Raw genomic sequence first — 27842 nt, 5'->3', positions numbered from 1 at the left:
ATGTAAAACTTTGGCAGATTTAGTGAAATTGAATAGTTTTGAGTTGGGGTCCCAAAATACTTCAGTTGGCAAGATGTCATAAAATACATTGGTAGGATTAGGGTTACTGGAGTAACATTTCAAAGGACAACTTAAAGGCAGTTAATGACAACTAAAGAGAAGTATCACATCGGATTTCTGATTAAACACTTGAATAATGTGGAAAATTCAGCATCATGTAAAACAACATCAAGGAAAGGAAAGTCAGTTACATCGTAAGAAAGGTTTCTGTAAGGCATGGTGATTTTGGTCAGCTGCAAAAGATCATCAGATGTCTCGGTATCAGGTGAGTGATCCCGGCTGAATTGAATACATCTTGTAATGAGGTGTTGGAGGATCTTTCATGCAATCCCATTCATTTCTCCAGTCCCCTCTACACCAAGAGCTCAGTTTATGTGAAGGATGAGAACAAAATACTGAGAGGTCCCACATTTACTCTGTACAACAATGATCTTGGCTTCTTCCTAGCTCTGAAAGCAAAAATTCCAGATTGCAACAAGGTGATCATCATCGAACAGATTGTATCTTAGTGCCGAATAAAGGGCGTTTCCTGTCGGAGCTTTCAGTTCAAGTGATCATTCAAGGCCGCCCATGGTGTCACGAGGTCAAGTGACATCAATTGTGGAGCTGTAGCTCACCTTCAAATATTACACGATATGTACATACATAATAAATGGCCCTACATCACTGCATTTTGACAACAAGAATGCAGAAGGTATAAAGTTACTGGCCATGGCAAAATTGTGTTAAGAGCAGGTAACAAGAAGCCTGGGGATTCTAATGTTCGGATAATCAATCAGCATCATTAAAATTCTTTTTTTACCTTGTACTCCTTAAAGGTCCCATGACACCCAAAAGCACTGAAATTTCATATATACATGTCCTATAGGAGTTTTTCATCGTGATTTCAGATCTGACAATGTTTTTTTCACAATACTCATTCTGTAAAATGTAAAATTAAAAAAACAAACCTCTTCGGGAACGCCCCTAAAAATTCTACTGTAAGGGGCGTAACCCACGTGACGTCAACTGAAGGATGACAAAGGCTGCACATAAATTACTCGGGTTGGTGGTCTACGTGATTCTATTGGCTTTCTGTGCATTTCCACATTCGATTGATGAACTCAATTGCTTCGTTCATTTCTGCTTAAAAAAAAATCAAACATTTGGTTTTGAATAATGGATGACATGGACTTTCATTTGTCTGGTAGCGACAGTGAGTGTGAGAGAAATGAAGGATTTTGGTCTGAATCACATGGAGAATTGTCGGATAACATAGTCACGAGAGGTGAAGTTCAGGTAGCTGGAAATGAAATATGGCCTTACCAGTTCGAGCCTGAAGCAGGACAAGCAGAGGAAACTGGCGATGAAATTCCTGGAGTTCATGATGATCGGGAGGACATCGAAGGAAGACTTGGCAATAACAACTGGTTAGATTAAATCCTATTCATAATTCAATAACGTAAATTCGACTTGCATACTGCTCGATATCAGAAATATTTTAGTGATGTGACCAGCGCAGCGCAGCAGACATGTTTCTCCGTGGCGAATGAATCGCAAGCAAGGCCAACCCATGTCATCGGCCGTATCGCTCCGCGCATAAAACGAAGCAATCTCGCTGTCCGGATACGATGAAAACTTGTGTGCAGAACACACCTTGTGACACAATTGTCGAGAGTAGTCCGATAAATCTGACGTTCTGTTGCATTTTTATTTATTTTATTCCTACTGTCGTCATGTAGCACCAGTAGAAAACAATGAAGAAAATTACCCCCGTGTGGGGGTGACGGTCATCTCTATAATACCACAAGTTCTCAATGTTCAGTTCAGGTAACCGCGAAACAGTCCAAACTAACCGTTTAGATTGAAATAGTTCACAGAGATGCACTAGGATAATACTACTAATGACATAATTAATAAATATGTATTGTTCATTTAGTACCCGGATTAACACATCAGAATCACCAGTAAGTGCAATACGTGGTTTTCCGGTCCATCCACTCTCTGGGGACATTTCATTTCCAGTTGTAGAAAAAAAACGAAAAAAATAAGCTTAGCTCTCGGAGATTCTGATAATCCTGTAGATTATTCTTCACTGATTCTAATGCAACTTTCAGAATGAAAATTGGTCAAGTATTTATAGAGATATTGAGGTTTGAAAAATCGTTAGAGCTCACTATAACAATTTTCTTCAAATAAAATTCAAATTTAAAACTTCAATATGTCACGTAATCCTTGACCAATTTCGATTCTGAAAGTTGCATTAGAATCAGTGAATAATAATCAATAGAATATCATAATCTCCAAGAGCTAAGCCTATTTTTTCGTTTTTTTTTCTACAACCGGAAATGAAATGTCCCTCGAGAGTGGACGGACCGGAAAACCACGTATTGCACTTTATGAATGGTGGGGTATAACCAACCATATGTACAGTGGGGAGAACAAGTATTTGATACACTGCCGATTTTGCAGGTTTTCCCACTTCCAAAGCACGTAGAGGTCTGTAATTTTTATCATAGGTACACTTCAACTGTGAAAGACGGAATCTAAAACAAAAATCGTGGAAATCACATTGTATGATTTTTAAATAATTAATTTGCATTTTATTGCATGAAATAAGTATTTGATGCATCAGAAAAACAGAACTTAATATTTGGTACAAAAACCTTTGTTTGCAATTACAGAGATCAGACGTTTCTTGTCGTTCTTTACTAGGTTTGCACAGACCTCAGCAGGGATTTTGGCCCACTCCTCCAGACAGATCTTCTCCAGATCCTTCAGGTTTCGGGGCTGTCGCTGAGCAACACAGACTTTCAGTTCCCTCAAAAGATTTTCAATTGGGTTCAGGTCTGGAGACTGGCTCAGCCACTCCAGGACCTTGAGATGCTTCTTGTGGAGCCACTCCTTAGTTGCCCTGGCTGTGTGTTTCGGGTCGTTGTCATGCTGGAAGACCCAGCCACGCCCCATCTTCAATGCTCTTGTTGAGGGAAGGAGGTTGTTGGCCAAGATCTCGCGATACATGGCTCCATCCATCCTTCCTTCAATACGGTCCAGTCGTCCTGTCCCCTTTGCAGAAAAGCATCCCCAAAGAATGATGTTTCCACCACCATGCTTCATGGTTGGGATGGTGTTCTTGTTGTTGTACTCATCCTTCTTCTTCCTCCAAACACGGCGAGTGGAGTTTAAACCAAAAATGCTCTATTTTGGTCTCATCAGACCACATGACCTTCTCCCATTCCTCCTCTGGATCATCCAGATGGTCATTGGCAAACTTCAGACGGGCCTGGACATGCGCTTGCTTGAGCAGAGGGACCTTGCGTGCGCTGCAGGATTTTAATCCATGACGGCGTAGTGTGTTAATTATGGTTGTCTTTGACACTGTGGTCCCAGCTCTCTTCAGGTCATTGACCAGGTCCTGCCGTGTAGTTCTGGGCTGATCCCTCACCCCTCATGGTCATTGAGGCTCCACGAGGTGAGATCTTGCATGGAGCCCCAGACTGAGGGAGAATGACTGTTATCTTGAACTTCTTCCATTTTCTAATAATTGCGCCAACAGTTGTTGCCTTCTCACGAAGCTGCTTGCCTTTTGTCCTGTAGCCCATCCCAGCCTTGTGCAAGTCTACAATTTTGTCCCTGATGTCCTTAGACAGCTCTCTGGTCTTGCCCATTTTGGAGAGGTTGGAGTCTGATTGATTGAGTGTGGACAGCTGTCTTTTATGCAGATAACGAGTTCAAACTGGTGCAGTTAATACAGGTAATGAGTGGAGAATGGAAGGGCTTCTTAAAGACAAAACTAACAGGTCTGTGAGAGCCGGAATTCTTACTGGTTGGTTGGTGTTCAAATACTTATTTCATGCAATAAAATGCAAATTAATTATTTAAAAATCATACAATGTGATCTTCAGGATTTTTGTTTTGGATTCCGTCTTTCACAGTTGAAGTGTACCTATACTATGATAAAAAATTACAGACCTCTACGTGCTTTGTAAGTGGGAAAACCTGCAAAATCGGCAGTGTATAAAATACTTGTTCTCCCCACTGTAGGTTGGTTTATACCCAATCACCATATGTGTTATCTCTTAGTGAGTACATTAATGGTGTAGTTAGTTAGTTTCTATAGTTTTATTTATTCTATATATTTTATCTATAGTTTCTATTAGTTTTTTTGTACATGTCGCAAGAGTTCTTGGAATTCTGGATATCATTACATATGGCTATTTTTCGCTACAAGTCAGCTGGACCTAGAAGATTTTTTAGGGTCGCCAGGACCCCTGGTGATCTGATTAGTGTTCTGAAAAGTCGAGACTATTCCCTTTCTAATGATGTATCATACAAGGGAATCGTCATACCGCTTATGTGTGTCAATAGAGCTCAAATATAGTATAGGCAGTTTTCCATTAGGCACTTCTTGTTATGTACCTCTGTTATTGTGCATACTGCCATATTAAAGTATAGGATGTCGAGGTCGAGAAAATAACTCTCGGCAGAGGTTTTGTTTATGGAATGAAAATATTTTTATGCTCGGCTGCAACAGTGAATGAAAAAGGAAGCGCAAGCATTATGGCCTATCGTTACAAGTTATATCGAGGGGGGATTTTCCAACAATCTCAAGTTCCAAGCATCTGCAAAATCCAAAACCAAAAATTGAAACTGTGACAATTTCATATCAAATGATATATGATACGTAATCCGTAAGAAATGTGAAATTGCGAGATGTCAGTCATGAAACCTAGTTTTGGGCCACCCTGTACGTCTTATTAGGTCGAAATTATCCCGATCTTGATCAATACTACGTATACATAACTTATTCCGAAGACATGTTCATCCAAATAAATCTGTGATCGCTCCGACAAGTGTCAATCACACCTGATGTCAGTTTATCCGAATCAACATTCGAGAACAGAAGGTCAATACAACTTCCGTAGAATGTGGTGGGTTGGTTTACCAGTTGTTGCAAACTGTGAACCTCAGTGAAGTACTTTTGGATATCACTGGCGAGTTTGTTGAAATCTCCAGTTACGATTAGTGGTAGGTGGAAGTCAATCACGGAACACAGGTCCAACAAAGCGGTTTGTTTGAATGATCTCCACGAAGTACTCGGAGTGGAGTACAGAGCGAGTATCTGCAGTATATCATCATCGTTACGTATTGTGAGATATGCCCATTCATAACTATCAGTACACATACTACGTGTTCATAGTACGTCTAGGTCTTTCCTCACATACACTGCTAGTCCATGAGCGGGGCGTTTCGCCGGCACAGGATTAGTTTGGTCGAACCGCAATAGATTGTGGGTAGGTAGTGTGTATAGTTCATCAGGATCAGGTTTCCAGAGTCGTCTCAGTGCAGCAGAAAACATCACTACTGATGTAGTTTGGATCGGCAGATAGATCTGAGAAGTGTAGTCGTAGTGACCTGACGTTTTGGAAGGTAATTGTCATACCAGACAAGTGCTCATATACCGGTGTGAAACACATAACAGTTCCATCTTATTCCCTTCTTCTCTTAAGCGAGCCATCTCTGTTCGAACTTTCTGATCAACTTTGATGAAACTGCCATCCGGAGTTGACGTATCTTGGAAGATTACGTTTCCATCGACCACTTTGTTTCCTGTGCAGGTTCAAAATGTGTAGTCCGTCTAATGTAGTCACGCGACTGAATGCCACATAGTGAGAATGCGGTTGGGATGAGCCACGGTAAGTATGATCGACTACGGCTTTGCTTTTCGACTCACCCTGACTTTTATGAACTGTTTTTGCAGCGGATTGGCGTAGGGGAAATTGTCGACGAGCTATTCTGAAGTGGTAGAAGTTGAATTCTTTCTGTATAGGGAATATTGGGACCCATGTTGGTTCTATACCACGTTTGTGGTGATCACAGTAATCGGCCTTCTGTTTCTGACCGATTCTAGGATCATGGAAGTTGACCCACACTACGTCAGGGATATTTTCTTTTCTGACCTCGTCTCGTCGGTAGTCCAGCTTCATTATGACGCATGGTGAACCATTCATTAGTCCATCATCGACAGCCATGTTTACATAAACTTCGTACTCCTGACCTACAGCCAACGGTACTACTCTAGGAAGACCAGCACACGACTCATCAAACTTCTTACTATGTAAGAATTGATTCAAGTTCTTTTTTGCGAATTCTCCCGATTCCACAGCAATATGCTGTGCACACACAATCGCATGTTCTGCACCATCTTTCACTGCCGTTTCGTAGAGATGTCAGTTGTGCTCATCCACACTTGAGTTCAGACAACATAGATGAAGGATGTTGACACAAGAACCTGGTTGTACCATACACGTTTTGAGAAGTTCTATGTCGGCTTTTGTATGGTTACCCTCGCGCATTTGATCGAGTAGCTCAGCATAGCTTTCATCATCTTTTTGTCGCATTATTGTGGTCAGTTCGAACAATCGCACATTATCATGCCATACACTACATGCAAGGACTTCAGAACCGAACTTCGGGAAATCGAATATCCACTCATCGAATACTGGCTTCAGTTGGAACATGTCGCCAACAAAGATCATACTGAGACCGCCGAAGGAAAGATTGTTTCCACGAAGTTGTTTGAGGCGATCGTCGACTACAGCCAACATCTTACGTCCAACCATTGACACTTCATCGATGATAACAATTGAAAGTTCCCTGAATTTCGAACGAAGGGTGTTCAACTGACTTTCACCCAAACGCTGATTTTCTGGACTGAGGACCTGATTCGTTCGGATTTGGAATGCCGAATGTATAGTAGAACCTTGAATATTGAAGGCAGCTTTGCCAGTCGGAGCACAGAGCAAGATCCTCTGATCATCGGGGTTGTCTCTTGGATGTCGCGCGAGCTCACGGTGAAGAGCTTGATAAAACATGTTTGTCACGTGCGATTTCCCTACGCCAGCACCACCAGACAGGAAAACTGCATACGGCTCTGTGTGATCACGAGTACTTTGCAGAATATGCGTAAAGAATTCACGTTGTTCTTTGTTTAGGGTTCTAACTCCAGCATAGAACTGTTCGTCAGTGAGAATGCGTGCCCGGATCTCGACTTCATCTTCTGTGTTGGCTCGGTTGAATTCGATACCGATGTCATAATTTTCTTGTTGTTTGGTTTGAGGGAGGTAGAGTGCGAACTCTTCACTTATTTCACGTCCTTCGTCAGAGTCAACAGCTTTGTCATATTCAGTTCCGGGTGCAACTTCTATGAATTGGTCTGGGTATTCCTCTACGACCCTCTTTTTTGCTTGATCTAATATACGTCCCATTGGATCGTATCGACGTCTCCTGGCATCTACCTCATTATTGACACTTTCGTAACGCATCTGCGAGGATCCTTCAAACTGAAGATCGCTTTCCTGTCGCCAACTGGAGTAAAGCATTAGTATCTCACGGTAATGTTTCTCAGAATCTATCTCCTCATTGTAGCCAATCGACCGAATCACTTCTGGGTTCTTTTTCAGCTTGAGTACGTTGCCATTTGATAACGTAAGCGGCAAATGCTTTTCCCACTCTTCTGAACATTTGCCTGAATTATCCTCTTCTCTGAACTCGTCATCGACGAAATCATCCTCCTCCTCGTGTACATCATTATCGGCAGTTTTGTTCATCGTCTTCTTTGTCAGTTTTGTCCGCGATACGAAATCAGCATAACACATCGATGCCAGCTCGTTAAATCTCTCCATATACGCATCCAGGACAGAACGTTTTCCGATGTCTGTTGAATCATCAGCAGATGCTCGAGTTCTTCCTTAGATTTCAACAAGAAGGTGCACTCATCGGTTGGAGCTGTGCTGATGAACGTAACTTTCCTACTAGCTTTGGTGAGAGGCATACCGAGAACCAAATAAGCAGATTCTTGGGATCCGATTTCAACAGCATTTGTGAACTTGTTGCCAATATGTCGGACTTGTTCTCGGATACTGGAGGTTTGAGTTCGAGCCTCTTTCACTGCAGCGTCTAACAGTAGACTCATTCCACGCTGCGTTTTCGATATATAGGCCACTATGTACACAGCACAAGCGTACGCATCTAAGCAGTATTGGATATCGTGATTGGCTTGCCATACACCGAGTAGATTATTTATGTACGCATTGATCCTAATTTCGTTGGGCTGCCACTTTAAGGAAGTGGTTTGCGTTCTCAGTGAGGATCTGATTGCTTTCACATACTCTTCTTCTCTCATTCCCAGTTCTTCCAAGAATTCATCGAAGCTGAAGTCTCTCTCCTTTTTCCACAACTCTCCTAATTTTGTTTCGATCTTGGCATACCGTTGCTTCAGTGTTTCATAATCTTCCTTTTCATCATCGTCCAATTTGGAGAGGATTCGAGTGCTTCTCATTGGTGGGAGCGGGTAGTTGAATCGGCAGATGGCTTTACCCTTTTTACGACACGTTTTAGAGTGTCGATGGCATTGTAGGTCGAGGTACGGTCGGTCTTCGTCCGTGACATCATGACTACATGAGATGAATTGATCGATGTAATCACACACCTGCTCTTCCGAATGAGTGTCTAATGATGGTGCTCCATCTACCCAGAACAACCCGTGAATATGAGGAGGGCTGCGCTGTTGAAACTCTACGCGATAGAAGAAATCGCTTACTTTGCCGAGTGGTTCGTTTTCACCCATTGCCAGCCTGATGAACTCACGGCATCGATTTTCGAAATATCGAGAACACGTGATTGGATCATTACGGACTAACTTGGAGCGTTCCTCCAAGGAAAGATTTTCTACGTCCTCGTCAGACAGGTCTCTATTCCATTGGCATTTGGCTAGCAATTTCAGTAACGCAGGCCATTTTGTGTCTGCTGCCGATAGCGAAAAGAACCAGGCCGGTTTTCCTAGTTGTCTGATCATGGCGAAAACGTCGCGAGTTTCGGATTGACTTGAAGATTTCGAATCCATCAAGTTTTACTAGTTTAGCGCCGCCATCAGTTTTCACATCACCGGCAGTAATTTTCTCTCCTTTTTTTTTGTATACATTGTCGAGGCTCGTATGAGAGCTAACACACAACTCACAGCAAGGGGGCATGAGAGAAGAGGGGCGGGAGTGGAAGGGACAAAACAGTGGGGAACAGACACATTAGGTGAACTGTGGAAGGGAGAGGGATGGGGATGGGACGGGGAACATGGCGAAGAGAAGATGGACATTACAGGGACTTTCAGGAAGGAAAGCAGGGGAATTGAAGGAAGTGGGCCTTGGTGGATTATCGGGGGTAGAAAAGATCGAGGATTTGGATGGGGGAAGATAAGAGGTGGTGGTGAACAGCTGTTTTGAAAGCCTGAAGGGAAGAATGGGAAAGAATAGAGTGAGGAAGTTTATTCCAAAGGCGGGAAAAAAGAGGAATGAAAGAGTGAAGATGAGCAGTGATTCGTGATTTTGGTAGTTTTACCAGAAGGGAGTTGTTGGCGGACCTTGAGCGCCCTGTGGAAATGTGGTGGGGACAAATCGCAGAGAGAGCAGGGGGGGGCAAGGCTGGAGAGGAGTCGGTAGAAGACAGAAAGACCACCGACCAACCTGCGGTGATTGAGTGAGAGGCCCAAAGAACCAGCTTCATTGCGGTAGATGCCGATGATCTTAAATGCCCTGGTTTCGACAGCGTGAAGCCGAGAAAGGTAGGAGGCAGGAGCACCAGCCCAGAGGGGAGAGCAGTACTCCATCAGGCTACGGACAAAAGCTTTGTAAGTGGTCAGGAGCTCAAGAGGGCCGAGGAAGGAATTTGCACGACGGAGGATTCCTAGTCAGCGACTGGCTTTTGAGGCGAGGTTGGAAATGTGACTTTCCCAGGAAAGGTCATGGCAGATAGTGAGACCCAGAAGCTTGAAAGAAAAGACTTCTTCCAGACGATTGTTGAGAAAGTTGAAAGAAAGTGAAAGAAATCTGTTTCCTTGCTTTCCATTCATACGTCTAACAGCCAACGACACTCGATCGGTGATCTGCTTTAGTTGGAGTTTCTTCATCTTGAAAAACAGATTCGGAACGGATTCACCGCTCTTTCCGGATTTGTGCCGACATTCCCATTTGGATCGTTGACTATAGGTTACCTTTTTCTTCGGATTGGGAGGGGGTTCCTGTCTGCCATATATTGTTGGAAATGCCAGATATTCAGCATTGGTATCGTGGTAGAGACTGGATGGTTTCTTGTCTTCGCCAGGTGCGACAACGAGGGTTCTGTTGGAATAATCAGAACTGTCCAATAGTGTATCACACGTACTGCCATTGTGTTCGTTCACATCAACTTCAGAGAAATTGTCAGAGACGTCACCATCTGAACTTTGTTTGACTTCATCATCAACTTGAGAAGCTTTTTTATTGTCTGGTCTTTTAGCAGTTTGAAGGAGATAGAGTTTGTGAGGTTAATTGTTATTCGGGTTTGCCTTCGCAGATGCAGGTATATTGGAATCATCCATGTGTACATGTTTCAGGTTGTTGAAAGGCGAATCAACATTTGAATCAGCTTCGGTCCCAAACACATTCACTTTCTCTATGAACTCGGGCAGCGTGCAATCATCTTCATGCAACCTTTTCTTCCAATCACTGTCAAGTTTGATACCTTCTTTTTGATAAAGAAGCGTCTCGCACAATAACTCCACGGCACAGGCAACGGTGACGGGACGAATATTCTCATGGAATACAGCAGTTTTGTATCATTTACGCTTTTTCATTTTCACACCTATCGTACCCGAGTCGCTGATATTACGGGGGAGTATGCGAATTGTCGGAGTGACGTTGACAGGGACGTTCACGACATTACCTCTTACCGATATCTGACCACCACGGGGTAGTTCTTGCATAGTCATGAAAACCTGCCGAGGACATACCAGTCGTTCTTCAAGAGGGTGGAGATCAGCCACGAGGGGTGGTACATCAGGAAACGCCATGCCATTCTGTTTGACAGAGAGAGTAGGTACTCGTCTGCATAGTAGAGCAGATGAACATGTACAACATATCCAATTCCTTAACATCCACCGACAGCTCACCAGTCATACACGAGGTATGTGCCAGATCAAGGGTACGAAGACTATTTGCAACTTCGCTAACCGATCTCTTGAACGTCTGATGACACACTGTACAAACATAGTCACAGCCAACGGCCGGAGCTGCACGAAAGCGTAAGATAGTAGATTTTTGTGCAATATTTGCCAAACCGGCGTCTTCGAATTTCAAGCACTTTTTGGCAATATGCTTGTGTTCATGACGTTTCTTCCTCTTACGTTCACAGTTTGATTCTTTCTCACTTTGAGAATACGCAGGTGAAGATCTAGCCATCCGTTTGTGTTTATGGTCGGATTCCTGCCTATTTTTGAGATTGCACTCAGCTCGATAGTATTCTTGCTTACAAGCTTTATCATATGCACGAAGTATAGGTCCTTTCACAGGATCGGCAAGCGCCTCAGACTTAGATCGTTTTGATTTCTCTGCCAGGTCTGGTCCTTTCAGAGGATCGGCACGCGCCTCAGACTTCGATCGTTTTGATTTTTCTGCAAGGTCTGGTCCTCTCACAGGATCGGCACGCGCCCGAGACCTCGATCGTTTTGATTTCTCTGCCAGGTCTGGTCCTTTCAGAGGATCGGCATGCGCCTCAGACTTCGATCGTTTTGATTTTTCTGCAAGGTCTGGTCCTCTCACAGGATCGACACGCGCCTTGCGTTTGAGCTCTTTCGACTTGTGTCGGAGACGAGATCCTTTCACAGAATCCGCACGAGCGTTCAGTTGACATTTTCGCCACTGCTCCTTCCGATTCTTAAAGCAATCAAAACGTTCATCTTCCTCATCGTCTATGAGGATTTCATTTTTTCACAATATCAATACGAGAATGCTTTTTCGCTCGTGTGGTACGCAAATCGGGAATGTTGACACTACTGAAGTCTATCTGTGGCACTGAGAGAATCTGAAAAATCAAGGTATATTGGTCCCCAACTTTCAACAGATAAATACAACCTGGTCACTTCCATTCGTAATTACCAAGTAATTCTCCAGCGTCGTACATCTGCCATGACAAGAGTGAGCCCTGCTGGGAATTGCTATCGCGAATAATTATGTCCGTCTGTAGCAGAGAAGCTACACGGAAAGAACTTCAATTCGATCTGGACAGGAAGGTTCGTGGCGGTCAGAGGATTCGCTTTCTCCGAGATATTGAACGCGTTTTTCGTGTGTTCTCATGAATTCATCAACTCTGGTTTCTACTATATTCGAGCCTACGGTGGAACCGGTTATGGTTAGTGTCAGAGCAGAGTAGAATTCCACCTGTTCATCATAGCAGGTAAACTTGGATACCAAAGTTGAACCAATGTTAATATAACCGATATTTCGAATGTATTCTACGCAGAGTTGATCACAAACCTGTCTCTGCCATTTTCCATCTGTCTGTATGAATATACTGGTGCTGTTGGGTTCGTCAGTGGCGAAGTCAATGGATGCGGCTACATCATAATGGTTGCCATTCGTGTGCTGAATGTACAGACCACATTCGTAATCACTTACCGAGCTACCAAATTCACCAGATTTGTACGTGTGCCAACACCCTCCGCCGGCAATACCTTGAGGTCGATAGACATGAATGTTGATTTTCAGGTAAGAGGCGAACTCTAATATATCTATATCAGTTCCCCATGATCCATTGGTTCCAACTGTTCGGTAATGCCCTTCGTACGTCTCGTTCAGCGGGAGATGATTGCTAACTATCTCCGCGTCAAGAGTGTACATGTAGTAGTACATAAGTGCTTGCCGGAGCCGTGAATGATGTTTTTCAGAGCCGGTTAAGGCGAAGGATATCGAACGATACAGGCAATTACCATCTCCTTGAATACGTTTCAGTGAGGCGGGCCGGGATAAAAGGATATTCCTTACACCATACGGTACCACAGACTCGAAGGGAATGCATAACTTCGTACATGTACGACGTTGCCAGTTCAGGTTTGGAGGAACGAACCTAATTTGTATTCGTGTTCATGATCGCAGTTACCTCCAAATCCGTACCCTCCAGTGTTTTGGCATCACTATGAGTACTAGTGTGGGAAGTCTTCGCCAAAGAATGAAATTGTCTCAGATTCGCGACAAAACCTTTTCTGCTTCGACATAATTTGGGCATTTTGCAACAATTGGCGTTGGGAAGCCGAGGAACGGTCAACTAATAAATTCCGAGGTACAGACAACTCAACTAATACGGCTACGAAATTCTAGGCCTTGGTTCTGGGTGAATAAGAACAGCTAATGATAGATTTTTAACGAGGTCTTGATGAGGAGCAAAGATCTAGCTAACGAATATAACGAATTGAATCTTGATGAGAGCGTTACTGTAACTTGAGACCCAACTAATTGGAATTACGAAAATGAGCGATAACAAGAATTCTGAGAATTAGTAAAATATAGGTTGAACACTTAATATTTACAATGTCTACTCAACAATATTGAATATAATATGATATGTAAAATTTACAATATCGATGATTGAAGTGTGATGCGACGATTTAGCGAAACTAACACGTCACGTTCGCCTCAAGTTGAGAATCGATAAAAAATATTACTCAAGTAAGATACAATTAGTATTTCACAATATAGCAGAAGATCATCAATTGTTTGTTGATATTCGATATAAGAATGTTCTGCAAGTTGAGGCAGTGGATATATAGGATTAACAGAATCCAGCAGTGAGAAAATAGTACAAGCAACAGTCACTGACAATGTACAGACACTGATACACTGATATACAGATTTATAATAATATAGTCATAAAGCTCCCGAAAGAATTGCTCAAGGTTAAAGGTCTATCAAAGTGAGTTTTCGTCAAGTTCACATGTACCTTTAGAGTAAGTACAACCTCTCCTCCAGCTTTTAGAGTACTGTAACCTCTCCTCCGGCTTTTAGAGTAACCGTAACCTCTCCTCCGGCTTTTATGGTACCGTAACCTTTAACCTCTTCTGCACTATAGTCCAATCTGCGTATTCGTTTTACAGAAATCTCTGTACCAGAACTGACGGATGAATATGGGTTTTCCTGTCTGGTTACACTAGATTGAATTGTTTTCAGTGATATTCACTGACAAGCGACGAGAACAGCGGTCACAGAAATCTCTTGTACCAGAACTGACAGATTAATATGGGCTTTCCTGTCTGGTTACACTAGATTGGATTGTTTTCACTGGTCAGTGATATTCACCGAGGCGACGAGAACAGCGGTCACACGACTGGAGTCCTGCAAATATATGAAAAAAAGATTTATTAATATATATATATATATATATATATATATATATATATATATATATATATATATATATATATATATATAGTAATCATTCGTTAGAAGTTACTAGAGAATGTAACAACACTGTTAGAGACGCACTGACAGAGAAGTTTCGTGACACTGCACAAAGTAACATGTCAGGTATGAAAAAACATTTTGTATGCCAGATTCATTAATTATAAATTCATTAATTATGGAATGTACTCATTGATATATTAATCAGAAAGCCCGAAACATGTAGCATAATTTATCACTTATCCCCTCATCCGGGATCCGTGGCCTCGCCCCACAGCCTGCAGCCCTATGTCTGCTGGTGATTATGTTAGATATCGGCACGATCGAGAGGAGCCTGCGAATTATCCCTGCTGATGCACTGAATTGATGCAATCGTTCGGCCAGAATATTAGTTGTCAAGATGTTGCGTGATTAAATAACCAATACAGTCACTCGAATATATACCGCCGACATACTTCTTAACAATCACCTTCTCCCCAGAAACCACAGTCAATCTGAACAACGCTGGCCACTGCTCAGACGCCATGACCGGACTACTGCGCAGTTCCACTGCGCAGCTCGAACTGCGCAGCTCGAACTGCGCAGTTTGGTTAAAGATGACTCGGCATTTTGGCGCGCGCACGAAATTATATTTTGAAAATAAATGCCGACGTTTACATTTCGGGTTTCGAAACTTTTGCACCTTCGGCAGAAAATGTATAAATATAAAAGGCTAAAAATGTGTTTTATATTTATATTTCATTTCTCCTTCCTTCCTTCTTTGCGAATCGCATCGGCGTTTTTGGCCATCTTCCAGATCACGTGACGATCAAACGGGAAGGAAATTCAAAAATCTGTCCGCTTAGATACAAGATAATGTTTTTTTTACTATCATAATCAATAAACAGTTGCCGAATATCTTGTAGAATGGCAGACGAGATAGGTTTTGAAAATGGCGATTTTTATAACTTACGTGACCTTGACCCTGATCTTGAATCCAGACAAAAGTTATATCGTTGTGTAACTCTCATCGACCTCTACCCACATACTAAGTTTCATCAAGATCGGAAAGAAAAATTGTTGATGTAAGGACATTTGTTCCGGCTTTATTAGGTCATCTCGGTAGAGATGTCCTAAAAAGGGAATAATAAAAGAAAGCTACAGCACGTCAGATTTATCGGCCTAGTTGGATGGACGATGGATTTATTGGACAAGTCGGACGGACGACGGATTTATCGGCCTAGTCTAGACTCTAGAGATCTCGAGTAAATCCACTCTGTGGGAGTTTCTGCATGCGACGTCAACGCTGCAGTTCGCTGAAGTCAACCTTAAGGGGCAATAGCAAGTTGTGAAAGCACCAGAAATGTTCGAAATATTGGTCTAATTATCCCATTTTTGATAAAAAAAAAAAACATGGGTGATTTCTTCACAAGGAAGGTCAAGTTAATACATAAATAACCAGAAAGTTTTGGGTGTCATGGGACCTTTAAGCTGAAAAAAGGGCTCGACAATTAAGGAACCACAATGGTGGCTTTGTTGTTTGTTAAGAGGCCAAACTCAAACTAAAAATATCTTACTTATAGCAAGGCCCATTTAATTACCAAAGGATCCATGCACCCAATGATTTGAAAACTTCCGGTTCGGGGATTTTTCCATGTGTTAATCGATTCTGCAGGCCATGGTACAGTGAATACCTGTGGTGAGGCAGTTGTTCTGAAACGACTTGCCCTCTTTTCCTGGGAAGACAATCCAACTGAAGGCAATCTCAGCTCATGCCACAAAGCCCACAGTAAGTGTGTTTTACTCTCAAGATGGCCAGAAAACAACATCTGTCCAACCTCAAGAGTGAACTTTCAAACCAGTCTCCCTCCTCTAAAACTTGGTGGCACCTTGTCAAGTCTGTCTCAGAAGTATGCTCTCCCTCCATCCCCTCCTTCAAATGGCACCATGCCGACTCCAAAAGCCTCAATTCTGCATTTGCTTCAAAATCTTGTGTTCCCAACCCCTCGCTCTCTGTACCCATCCTTCCCTGTCGAACCCAACTGCTCCTGGATTCTGTGTCTTTTGCACTTGAGAAGATGCAGAAGTTTCTCCAAAGCCTTTCGCCGACTGGGCATCCTCCATTGTACAAAGTCCTTCCTTGGCACACCTAAATTTATATCCACCTGCAATGCCTTCATCCGCAGCTTTATGGAGAACTGCTCTCCCTCTGGGCTGGTGTCCCTGCCTCACATCTTGCTCAGCCTGATTCCGTGGAAACCAAGACCTTAAAGATTATTGGAAAATCCCACAATTAAGTTTATGGGCCTACCACTTTCCCATCGCAGACAGATCAGTGCTCTCCCTCTCTCTCTCTGTTTGTTTTACTCCGTACTTTCTTGTCTTGCACCCTCTGCTCTTTCAGGACTAGGTCCTGCCCCCCCCCCCCCAGATTCTGCAGGGTGTACACGGTCCACCCTCAAACCCCTTCTGGTGAAACTCCCAAAATCCAGAATCACTGCTCATCTTCACTCATTCGTTCCTCTTTTACCCACATTTGGAACTAACTTCCACATTATCTTCAATTCCATTCTTCCCTCCAAATGTTCAAGACTACTGTTCACAACCATCTCAAATCATCCCGCATCCAAAACCATGATCATTTTTACCCCCCCCCCCATTAACCCTAGGGCGGAACATGTGAGACTGGGAGATAACCTGACGTGGAATCCACTCAGCGCATGCCACATTATCGATTCTCCACAAGCTGGTGACGCGATGTCGCTTCTACACTGACAGACGGTGTGCTACTGTATTAAAATTTTTGCAAGGCGCACTACAGAACTCGACTTAAAAATTTGGAATGACATTCTATCAGACTAGCATGACTTAAATTGACGATTGTCCCATAATGTGTTGATGACGTTCTATCGAAACGATGCAAATAGACTCAACATAAATTGGCAATTTACTGTATTATCGTGTGTTGTACATCAACAATGAACTTCATGGAAATGCAGCCCAAATCACCTGGCTTGGACTTGCTGCCTGGAAGGCAGAGAAGCTGCCTTGAACCAATCTCATAGTTTGGTTTCTGTGCAGTGAGACGGGCGAGGCACAGAGGCTGGGGAGGCAGAGCAAGGCGAAGGCAAGTTTCACGCGCCTCTATCTCACTCATCGCTTCTTCCCCCTTCTCCTCACTCTGCAAAAAAAAACAACAACTTGGCACAGAATCATGCACTGTGAAACAAACCAGCAAATCAGTTTTGTGGGAATGAGTGAAGTGTTACAATACAGCGTAATAATTATTCCTTTCACAATGCTCATTGGCATTGTCTTGTGTTAAATGGAATCTGGGTCTTTGCATGTCACATTATCCAGAATCACAAGTGTGCTTTTTTGCCAGCTCTGCATGTCCATCCTTTCTTAAAATGTTGAGGAATATTTCAGCTGCATAACTACCTGTAGACCATTCATTGAAAATGTTCAGTTGTAAATAAAACAAGAGCAAAGTGATATTGGAGTCTGGCTTCTGATTCTGATGTACCATACTCTGTTACAGAGTGTCGGTGTTGTTGAAGCAGTTTCTTGGCAAGAGTTATACTGGGTGGTTTGCCATTGCCATACCAGCGGTAGTAAGTTAGGGCAGGAATTTGGAATCTCAACATCGTGCCCGCAATCGCTCATCTACTCTTCGCGAAGGACACCAAGGGATATTTAACGTCCATCATCTAATGTTGGCAGATGAGACGCCCAGTTTAACATCCATTTGAAGGATGACGTACAAATTGATGAATCACGCTGCCTGTGAAACACAGGGATGACAGTTTATAGCTGTGTCGGGATTCAAACCCAAGCTAGACAGCTTAGATGAGAGTGCATACGTCTTGGCCATCCTGCCAGCCCGAAGTCTGGAAAAAGCATCTTTATACGATACAAGTTCATACAATATAAGGAATAAATGAACCCCGAAAAATGTTTCACATCAAAGTGACCTTTCTTTGCTACAACCATGAACTTAGAGCGACTCACATTTCAAATGCAGTACAAGAGATCCATAAATAAATAACAACAGTAACGATAATAAATCAATAAATAAAAAAATTTAAACTTCCTTGCACCATGTTGTTTCTGTAGCCTAAATGTTTATATGCCACGTATCTGAAACTTTGTCGATTAGAAAACAAAATCCTCACCTAATAATGGCATTTCGGATATTTAAATGAATCTTGTGATTGAAAATAAAATAAAATTTTAAAAAGTTCTCCCACATTCCCTTTTTAAAATTTTTTCATGACCTCTTCCTTTTCTTTTAATGTACATTTATACTTCTGACAAACAAAAATGCAACAAAACACAAGCACGCACACCTTTTTCATAAAACTGTTCTGCATAACAATTATATCCTATTGAAAAGTAACAGTTAAAATAGTTGTATGCCCAAAACAAAAAGTTTAATAATTTGAAAGCAAATGATCAATTTTCTGACTGACTGAATCGACAGCTATGATCGATTCGTCAGAGGTTGACACTTCCAGCCCAGAACCTATACAAACAGTGGGTCCACAACCTCAACCGTAGATCATTGCGAACAGATCCATTACCTCGGTTGTATCCATACAGTCAATCAATCCATACACAATACACACAAAACATAAATCATAATTGCAGATAATAAATTGACCGTACATGTGAGGAGAGAATGAAGCCAGAAAGTGTGAGTGTCGTCAGTAGCTGGCGCCTCGTCTTGAGTTTACCTTTATCCTCTGCCAAACAAGCAATTCTGGAATCAACGACAGTCACACGGCAAACACAATAACAAGAAAGGTACAATGTTCTCATGTAGCCCAGGAGCATTAGATTAAAGTTAGAAAAAAAATCTGAAACAAGCGGCCAAAAAAAAAAAATCTTTCCATGTTGTTGCCGTTTTGAAGTTGCTGTCAAAATTATATCGGGAGATAATGGATGACTGGCAATTAACCTCAGATAGTTAATCCAGTTTCCGTAGAAGCCTCATTGATCAAATCAGAGTAAATGTGTCAGCTGCTTTATGTGTACCTCATTTTCTCTACTTGCTGTGGGGCACTCTTTCTTCATGAGAGTTTTGTGACGAAAGCAAAGCCTGACGAGATCAACACAATCAGTATAACCAGGTGTCTCAAGGATGGTTATCAAAGCTACAGATGAGAGTAGGTGGACGAGCAGAGCACGAGCATATACATGACCAGTTAACATGAGGGTGATGGTATTGGAGGCATACACAGTTTCCCATAATGATTCCAGCCCAATGCACCCAATTATGTACCCAATGCAACCCATATAAGACATGAGCAGGTGCAACCCACAAAGTCTGTTTTATTCAAACTCCCCACAAAGGGGGGTTTTAGTCAAACCCCACACAAAGTTTTAGTCTCCAAAGTATGCTCTTCATCAGAACCTCTTTTAATGTGACAATGCTCATCAGAACTCAGATGTTTACCCATCTGAAAACAATTTGCATAATTACCTATAAGCAGGAAAGAACGCATCTACATATTGCAATTGTACGACGATGAAATTTTCACAAAAAAATACAGAACACTCCTCCACCCCTACACCCAGCCCCGATCAATGACTGGAAAATACATAAATAATGACCAACATCTGTGCTGACTAGCAGTTCATGGTCAGGGGAAAAACTGTTGAAAAAAAATAACCTCTGATTCCCCCTCATGCGTTAACACTTATGAACCGACAATTTTATTATAATGCTTGTATCAAATATTTAACTCAAACTACAAAATATTGCTGTGGGAATGTGATAGGAGTTAAAGGGAATAACATAGCATAGTTGTTCAATTATTAAATGTGCAGCATAAAGCATGGGGTATTGGTGTACATGCACATAATGTGTCTGGGTATGTCGAGACAGAATTAAAGGTCACCTCTCCATTCTGCAATGTGTCTAAATCTCCCACCATCCCTCTCACACAAATCCTTTAAATCGATGCTTTCGTAATCTGTCTAAATGTGCTTTAATCTCCTCCTGATCGGTGCATGAACTCTTCATCCGATGTCCCCGCCACAGCAATTCTCGCCAGCGGGAAGCCAGAAGCTGCGAGGGGAAGCCAGAAGCTGCGAGGGGAAGCCAGCAGATATGAGGGAAGCCAGCAGATATGAGGGAAGCCAGCAGCTGCGAGGGGAAACCAGAACCATCAAGAAGATTGCACAACGAGCCATGAGCGTGCAAAGGGAGGCAAGCTGAACACAAAAAAAGCGCAAAAGCTTCTCTGTGGGGGATTATTGCTCTATGCATGTGTATCTGGCTGGATGGTTTCTCTGCATGTCTTCTTGTGGAGGTGGCTCTGGGTCCTGGTGTCTCCCCAATGTTCATTTACAGCCCAACCCTCGCTGCATGGCGGTGTTCTGGAGAGGGGCGGAGGATAAGACCAGGTGGGTGGAGCGCATGCCAAGTTCCAAATAACCGTTTCCAAACAAGCATCATGCGAGAGAATGTTCTATCTTTCCTTCTTGTCTATTATCTCTGTATTAATACCTGTAGTGCGAGTAGTTAAGATGGTCAGTTAAGCCAATGTGGTTTCATGGGGGCGGGGGGGGGGGGATTATTACTACAGTCCAATTGTGAATACCGTTTGTAAATCCATGCTCGATCTTGATCCATCTTCCCTCCCTGTGCCGTTTGCAATCTATCTATATATTACTAAAAGTGTGTGTGTGTGTGTGTGTGTGTGTGTGTGTGTGTGTGTGTGTGTGTGTGTGTGTGTGTGTGTGTGTGTGTGTGTGTGTGTGTGTGTGTGTGTGTGTGTGTGTGTGTGTGTGTGTGTGTGTGTGTGTACCTGGTGTTTGCGCAGTGGCTTGGGCCCCAAAAGGTCCTGAGTTCAAGCCCCGTTGGGACACTGAATTAATATATGTATTTGTATATATGTATGTACATACATATATACATATATATATATATATATATATATATATATATATATATATATATATATATATATATATATATATATATATATATACATATACCAAGTCGAAAACACCAGGGGGTTGACTCAGCCTGCCATCCTTCCGAGATCGGCGAAATGAGTACCAGTTGTACTGGGCCCGGTGTATGCCCCGGTTAGAATAGGTGTACCATATCCCTGTGTGTCGTAAGAGGCGACCAGGGTTGCGTCAGGAAGGGCATCCGGCGTAAAAGCCTATGCCAAATCATTATGCGGACAACAAAACGAAGAGTGTCAATGGAAGATGTGGAGGATTGAGCGAAATGGAGAGGGTTAAAAAATCAATTCCCGATTCAGTCAAGTACTCTTCGGGAGCATTTGATTAATGTAAGCAACCTCAGCGGTATAGTTCGCTGGAGCTATCTTTTTTTTTTTCTTGAAATGATTTATTTAAAAATCTCAAACATTTAGTGTAGACAAAGAATGATTTATTTTTAAGAATAAAATAAACATCGCCATTTTGATCTAATACTTCCGAATTCATTAATAAATAAAATTGTGTTTGGAAGATTATGCACAATAATTTCTTCGACTTTCTTTTCTCTGTTTTTTTTTTCACATTGACGCGCAATCTCAAGTTTCATTCAAATCAGGCAATGAAAAAATTTATTTAAAAGATCAATTCCCGATTCAGTGAAGTACTCTTAGGGATTATTTGATCAATGCAAACAACCTCAGCGGTATAGTTCGCTGGAGCTACCTTTTTAATTTGTTTTTGAAATGATTTTTTTTTATCAACCGCTGTCACAATGGGAACCCAACGGGTTCACAGGTCGTCTAGTATATTACTAAAACTCTCATCTTGTTAATATATAGTCATGCGCCACTTAACGACTGGGTTACGTTCTGAGAAACGCGTCGTTAAGCGACGTCTTCGTTGTGCGAACATCATTTTTTTTTTTCGTTTTCGAACATCGTACTTACACAAACTTAGACACCGAGGCTATATGGTGTAGCCTATTGCTCATCGAATATAAACCTGTACAGCATGTTACTGTACTGAATACTGTCGGCAATTGTAATACACATCCAAGAGAGACGGAAGACACGCTAGATTTACCTTTGTGCTGTTCATGACGGCCATCGGTGTTGTTAGCAGCAGCTTACAATCGCCTCTCGCATCGATTATAGAAAGGTGAATAATTAGCGTTTGGATTTTATAAATACGTAATCATTGCATCGATGTTATAATTTACAAATGAAGAAACGAGCACCTGTCAATTGTGATATATATTTTCGGAACAGTGCGATTGTTTTAACAACATAAAAAGCTTCACTAAAAACAAATTTGTGTTTTAATGTCAACTGTAACAACGATTTATTCGTGGAATTCTTCAATTCAAAGGTAATTTACTTGCTAGAAGGTAAACGTGCAGATATTGGTTCAGTTTGAAAGCCGATTTCCTTGAATCCCGATTTAACACGATCCTGTTTTTTTCGCGATGACATTTTATGGACCTCAACGATCGCATTATAACAGGACCACACTGTAGTTTATTATCATTATGAGGTATTATGTACTGTACAGTGTACATAATTGTATGTGCTATTTTTATATGAGGCTACATCACTCGGCGATAGGAATTTTTCAGTTACATTTTTTTTCAGAGCTGGCAGATCCGTCGTTAAGCGGCACATGACTGCATGTATGTATGTGTGTGTGTGTGTGTATATGTATATGTATATGTATATGTATATATATATATATATATGTATATATATATATATATATATATATATATATATATATATATATATATATATATATATATATATATATATATATATATATATATATATATATATATATATATATATATATATGTGTGTTCCCAAAAAGATAGCCTGGTGTGTTGGCGCAGTGGTTAGGGCAGTAGCTTGGGAACCAAAAGGTCCTGAGTTCAAGCCCCGTTGGGCCACTGAATTAATACACCAGGGGGTTGACTCAGCCTGTCATCCTTCCGAGGTCGGCAAAATGAGTACCAGTGTACTGGGCCGGTGTATACCCCGGTTAAAATAGGTGTACCATATCCCTGTGTCGTAAGAGGCGACCAGGGTTGCGTCAGGAAGGGCATCCGGCATAAAAAAAAAACATGTGCCAAATCACTATGCGGATCATACGGATGATCCGCTGTGGCGACCCCTAACAGGAGCAGCCGAAAGAAGAAGAAGAAGATATGTGTTCCCAAAATACAGCCAAAACGGTACACGATAGCGCAAAAATTTTAGGGCCACCTTACTCACCATTCGCCTGCGGTGTGCAGTATCAAGTTTCGTTCAAATCGGGCAACGAAAAAAATTGTTTTAAAAATCAATTCCCGATACAGTCAAGTACTCTTCGGGAGAATTTCATCAATGCAAACAACCTCAGCGGTATAATTCGCTGGAGCTATCCTTTTTTTTTTTTTCCTTGAAACGATTTTTTTTTTTCATCAACCATTGTCACAATGGGAACCCAACGGGTACACGGGTCATCTAGTACATTATAAAACTGACTTGTGTTGGTTGTAGTGGCATAATTTGGTGGTTTTACAAAGTCCAGTTAAAGGTTGATTGGTTGTTCATCAAAAAGATCACGTCACGTGCTTTAGGTTGCTTGGCCTAAGATTGCTATCAGTCATGTGACCGCCTAACAATATAGCACTCAGCTGGCTCTGTGGCACCAATGAGTATGGTAGCAGAGATCAAAAGCTGCAATCTGACCCGGTGCTGCGGACTCACCTGACTGCTGCGGGCATTTTAACAGGACTCGCTAAAGTCGTACTGGGGGACCAGCTGACTTACAATATAATTTGACATGAATGAGTCGATGGATATGCCCCTGCCAGTGAAAGATTTCAACCCACTGTTACATTCGATTTCAACGAAAGGTGCCATGAGAGAGCAGGAGAGAGAGAAAAAAAACAAAAACCAATGTCACCCTGACCCATATCTTGCCAAAAGGTGACCACGTGTGACTTCTTTAAGGTCACACTGAGGTGAACAGAGCTGCTATCCACCAGGAGCAACTCCTTGAGGAATATCTGCCTTCGAGAGATTCCGATGAGAATCGTTCTACAGAGTAACCATGAAAAATATGCGTTTGCCTCATAACGTCACCAAATGACATCATAATGTCTCAAGCTTGACATATCTCGAAAGCACTCATCGAGGTGTTCAATTTGAGGTATTACACCATATGGTACCTAAGATTTCAAAATTTGACCTTGGGGTCAAAAACTTTCGACCTCAGGCGCTAACCATGAAGGTGAAGGCCAATCGCCACCAAAAATTAATCAGCTGAGCGCCAGACCATGAACTACATTCCCATGAAGTTTGAAGACGATCCGATCAAAATTACTCAAAAAATAAGGGTTTCCTCGACTCCCCAGATTTGCGACAAAGTGACCTTGACCTTGAAAATTTTATGCGCTGAAAGGGACCTCTATATGACTCTGATATGCGAAGTTTCAAAAATTTCCAATGATAACTGTGCTCTGCAGAGTGATCGATACGTGATTACAGACAGACAAAACAAAAAAAAACAAAACAAAAAAAAAACATACAAGCTGACTAACATATCTTGCAAAAACTTCGTTTTGGCAAGATAATAAGTAGAAGAGAGACACTCTCAGATGCTTCTAACTTTGGTTATGGTCTGCAAAATGGTTCTCAAAGAGCACAAGACCTCTGACCTATTAAACCCAATTATGGAATTGGTTCAACTTTGTATTACAGTTCAGACTTGTACCAACTTCGGTTGAAATCCCTTCAGTGGTTCCCTAGTTATCAAGGTGACATATTTTCAATTAAAGGTCAGATGACCTTTAACCCTTTGACTCCAAAATGTAACCAGTTCATCTTTATATTACATTTCTTACTTATTCCAAGTTTGGTTGCAATGAATGCCTTCAGTGATTCTCAAGTTAGCATGGTAATAAAATAAAATAAAAATAATAATTGATAACAACATACGTAGTATGTTAAAACCAGTTGTTTGATCTGTTTGTGGGTGGTATTCAAAGGTTTCGTCTCATGGAAGATCCAGTCCAAGCTGGTCAAGGGACTTCATGACAGGGTAAAGAGAAGCAGGTGACAAAGAGAAGAAGTGAACAAGTGACCGAAAGATAAGCTATCAATCTAAGTAGAGAAGGTTGTAAGTAAACAAAGAACAATGTGAGTGAGAATAAAAACAAGTGCGGGTAAATATTGGGTTGGGAGAGCATGGCACTTGTAGAACTAGAGAGAAGGGTGTGATTAGATCGACTCGGGGGAAAAAAATTTAGATTGGGGGGGGGGGGAAGGGATAGAATAATAAAAAGGGGATAAAGGAGTGGAAGGGAGTGAAAATGTTGAATTTTGGGGATGGCACCAAAAAATGTAAATCAACTCACCAGAAGTGGCCACGGGCTGTCCAAGCAGCAGCCTACCACCTGGCTTCAGAACCCTGGCCAACTCTGCCAGCAAGGTCTGGTTGTGGATTCCCACTGGCTGAGGAGCCCTACCAGTAACCACCACATCAAAGGAGGAAGTTTTATGAGCAGCTGCAGGGGTGAAAAGACCAAAAGAAAAACGTTGTTTTCCATAAACAGAGACAAGTTCAATTAATTGGTACTCTCAGAAAGTCGAAAACAAAGTAATTTGATTACCTCCATCCAATTTGCACACCTTCTAATCCTCATTACCATCTCCAAGTGAAATACTCGCTTACATCCATCTCCTCCTCCTCACCAGTTTTGTCATCTACCAACATCAACCAGTCATATCGTGGTCTCTCCACACCTAGCCCAGCACTTTTCACCATGAAGAACAAAATAATTACCCGAACACGTTTCTTTCTCAGCATGGTATTTCCATTCACTTAATGTGGCATATCTACCCATATACCATTTTGTTCAGTTTTCATGATTCTCAGCTGTATTTATAAAACTGATTTTTACAGTCAACAATGAAAAGCAACATAAAACTCGCAATAATGGATAAATTCTTCAACATATGCTCCAAATGTTAATGCATTAATGTGAATGTGCCGTCAGGTTCCGGAGAACGCTTTCATGCAAAAAAACTATCACTCTGATGATGTAGCCAATCTCCAACTTCAAAGGCCTCAATGATTCCCATCTTATAGTGGGGTCAGCTATAGGGAAATGTTTTGGCCCATTTCCTTCATGAACTTGCTGGCGAGGTTTGACTGAAGGCGGCAGGAAATTAGATTTGTTCAGGGTGCTGGTGGTAGCTCACCTACTCTTCACGAAAGACACTGTGGGATCTTTAATGTCCAACAACTAATGGTAGCAGATGGAAAACTTGGCTTGACATTCATCAAAGGGATTAAATACTTTGTAATGTGATGCCCCGCCTGCGAAGCACCAATGAAACAGTTTATAGAGAGGCCGAGAATCAAACCCAGCCGAGACAGCTCAAAAGAAACCTCTGCAACATCTTGTCGCCATAACCTATAATGGTCTCGTTTTACAATTTGCTTATATGATCTGAAATATCTGTCTGCAAAGTGATCGAGTCCAAATTGGTCACAGAATATTTGAGTTATTGGTCTTATGCTACCCCGGGAACATGCAGAATGAAGAAAAGCATCATTTCCAGACAAAATGACATTTCAGTGCCAACATTTGTTAAATTACTCTTTTAGAACCAATAGACGTTTTACAATGATCCAATGAATCAGGCCAATTTGGAAAGATGTTGTGCTGGCAAAGGCAGGTAAAAAATGCCCGCACTAGTAGAAGCTCGTCGCTGAAAACACTCACAGTGCATGCGAGAAAGGCCTTGTCAGCATTCATACGTCATTTTGAAAGTGCTGTATTCTGGGAGTATTATCCCGTCCATAATTCTGAGGGGAATTAACCACTCCATAAGGCCGGGTTCTTCGCTAGTAAATTCAAAAAACAATATCTCTGCACTCTCTGACAAGTCCTTTTTCTGGAATTTGTCCAATCACAAAAAAAAACACTTTGGTGTAAGGGGAGACAAAAAGGTGTGCATGGACATTTGGAATTGTGGATTTTAAGTAGGGAGCAAGTGTGTGTGAACACAGCACAAGTGTTTAGACCGGTGCAACAAATTATCCGAGGGCACTGTCTGCGGCAGTTCTTGGAGGAACAGTAATGATAGGAATCAATCGCTGCATCTTCTTGGGAGGCAAACGGGTTCATTACCTGCCACCTGGCCCACATTAAATCTCATCATGTGAAAATCGAAACATTACTATGAAACAATATGCTTGTTAATTAATATGGACTAGCTACTATTGGTTATCTATGTGACCACAGCTCAAATTAAAACAATCCAACACAATACATGTAAGGTGGTAAGACTAACATTGCTCAAGCATGGAAGCATTTTCTACTGCCACTTGTCCATCTTCACCAACTTGATCTCGCAGTTTCTCAACTAACGTCTTCAGCACATCTGCTTCAACACCTGGACCCTCTTGTGCACCCGCGCCCCACACGAGTAGAACTTTCTCTCCTTGTTGCACCTCTGACTTCAGCATCATGGAGTGAATCCACTGAAAACGGTAGGTCAAAGATTTGAAACGTGCAGGTAAAAACAAAGAAAGTCGAGTATCCATGCACTGCCA

At 41.9% G+C, this 27842-nt stretch overlaps 1 protein-coding gene across 4 annotated transcripts in view; it reads right to left on the bottom strand.

Moving 5' to 3' along the window:
- The window catches only part of CIAPIN1 (cytokine induced apoptosis inhibitor 1), a 58875-nt gene that overhangs the window by 24171 nt on the left and 6862 nt on the right, over nt 1-27842 (bottom strand). For 3 of the 4 annotated variants that reach the window (XM_085888630.1, XM_085888629.1, XM_085888631.1), the window contains exons 2-5: nt 27581-27770; nt 25636-25785; nt 18948-19024; nt 17289-17460 (exon numbers count right to left, since the gene is read on the bottom strand). In XM_085888630.1, coding sequence (XP_085744756.1) covers nt 17289-17460; nt 18948-19024; nt 25636-25785; nt 27581-27758 — 577 coding nt within the window. In that variant the 5' untranslated portion in view covers nt 27759-27770. Of the gene's footprint in view, nt 1-251; nt 10911-17288; nt 17461-18947; nt 19025-25635; nt 25786-27580; nt 27771-27842 lie in introns of those variants that run through there. The other variant, XR_015060145.1, reaches the window with a different exon arrangement.

Source organism: Eptatretus burgeri, chromosome 7, assembly GCF_056783735.1.
Source record: "Eptatretus burgeri isolate ZD-2024b chromosome 7, Ebu_testis_v1, whole genome shotgun sequence".
NCBI classification, from domain to species: domain Eukaryota; kingdom Metazoa; phylum Chordata; class Myxini; order Myxiniformes; family Myxinidae; genus Eptatretus; species Eptatretus burgeri.
This window is presented reverse-complemented; position numbering and strand designations above follow the sequence as displayed.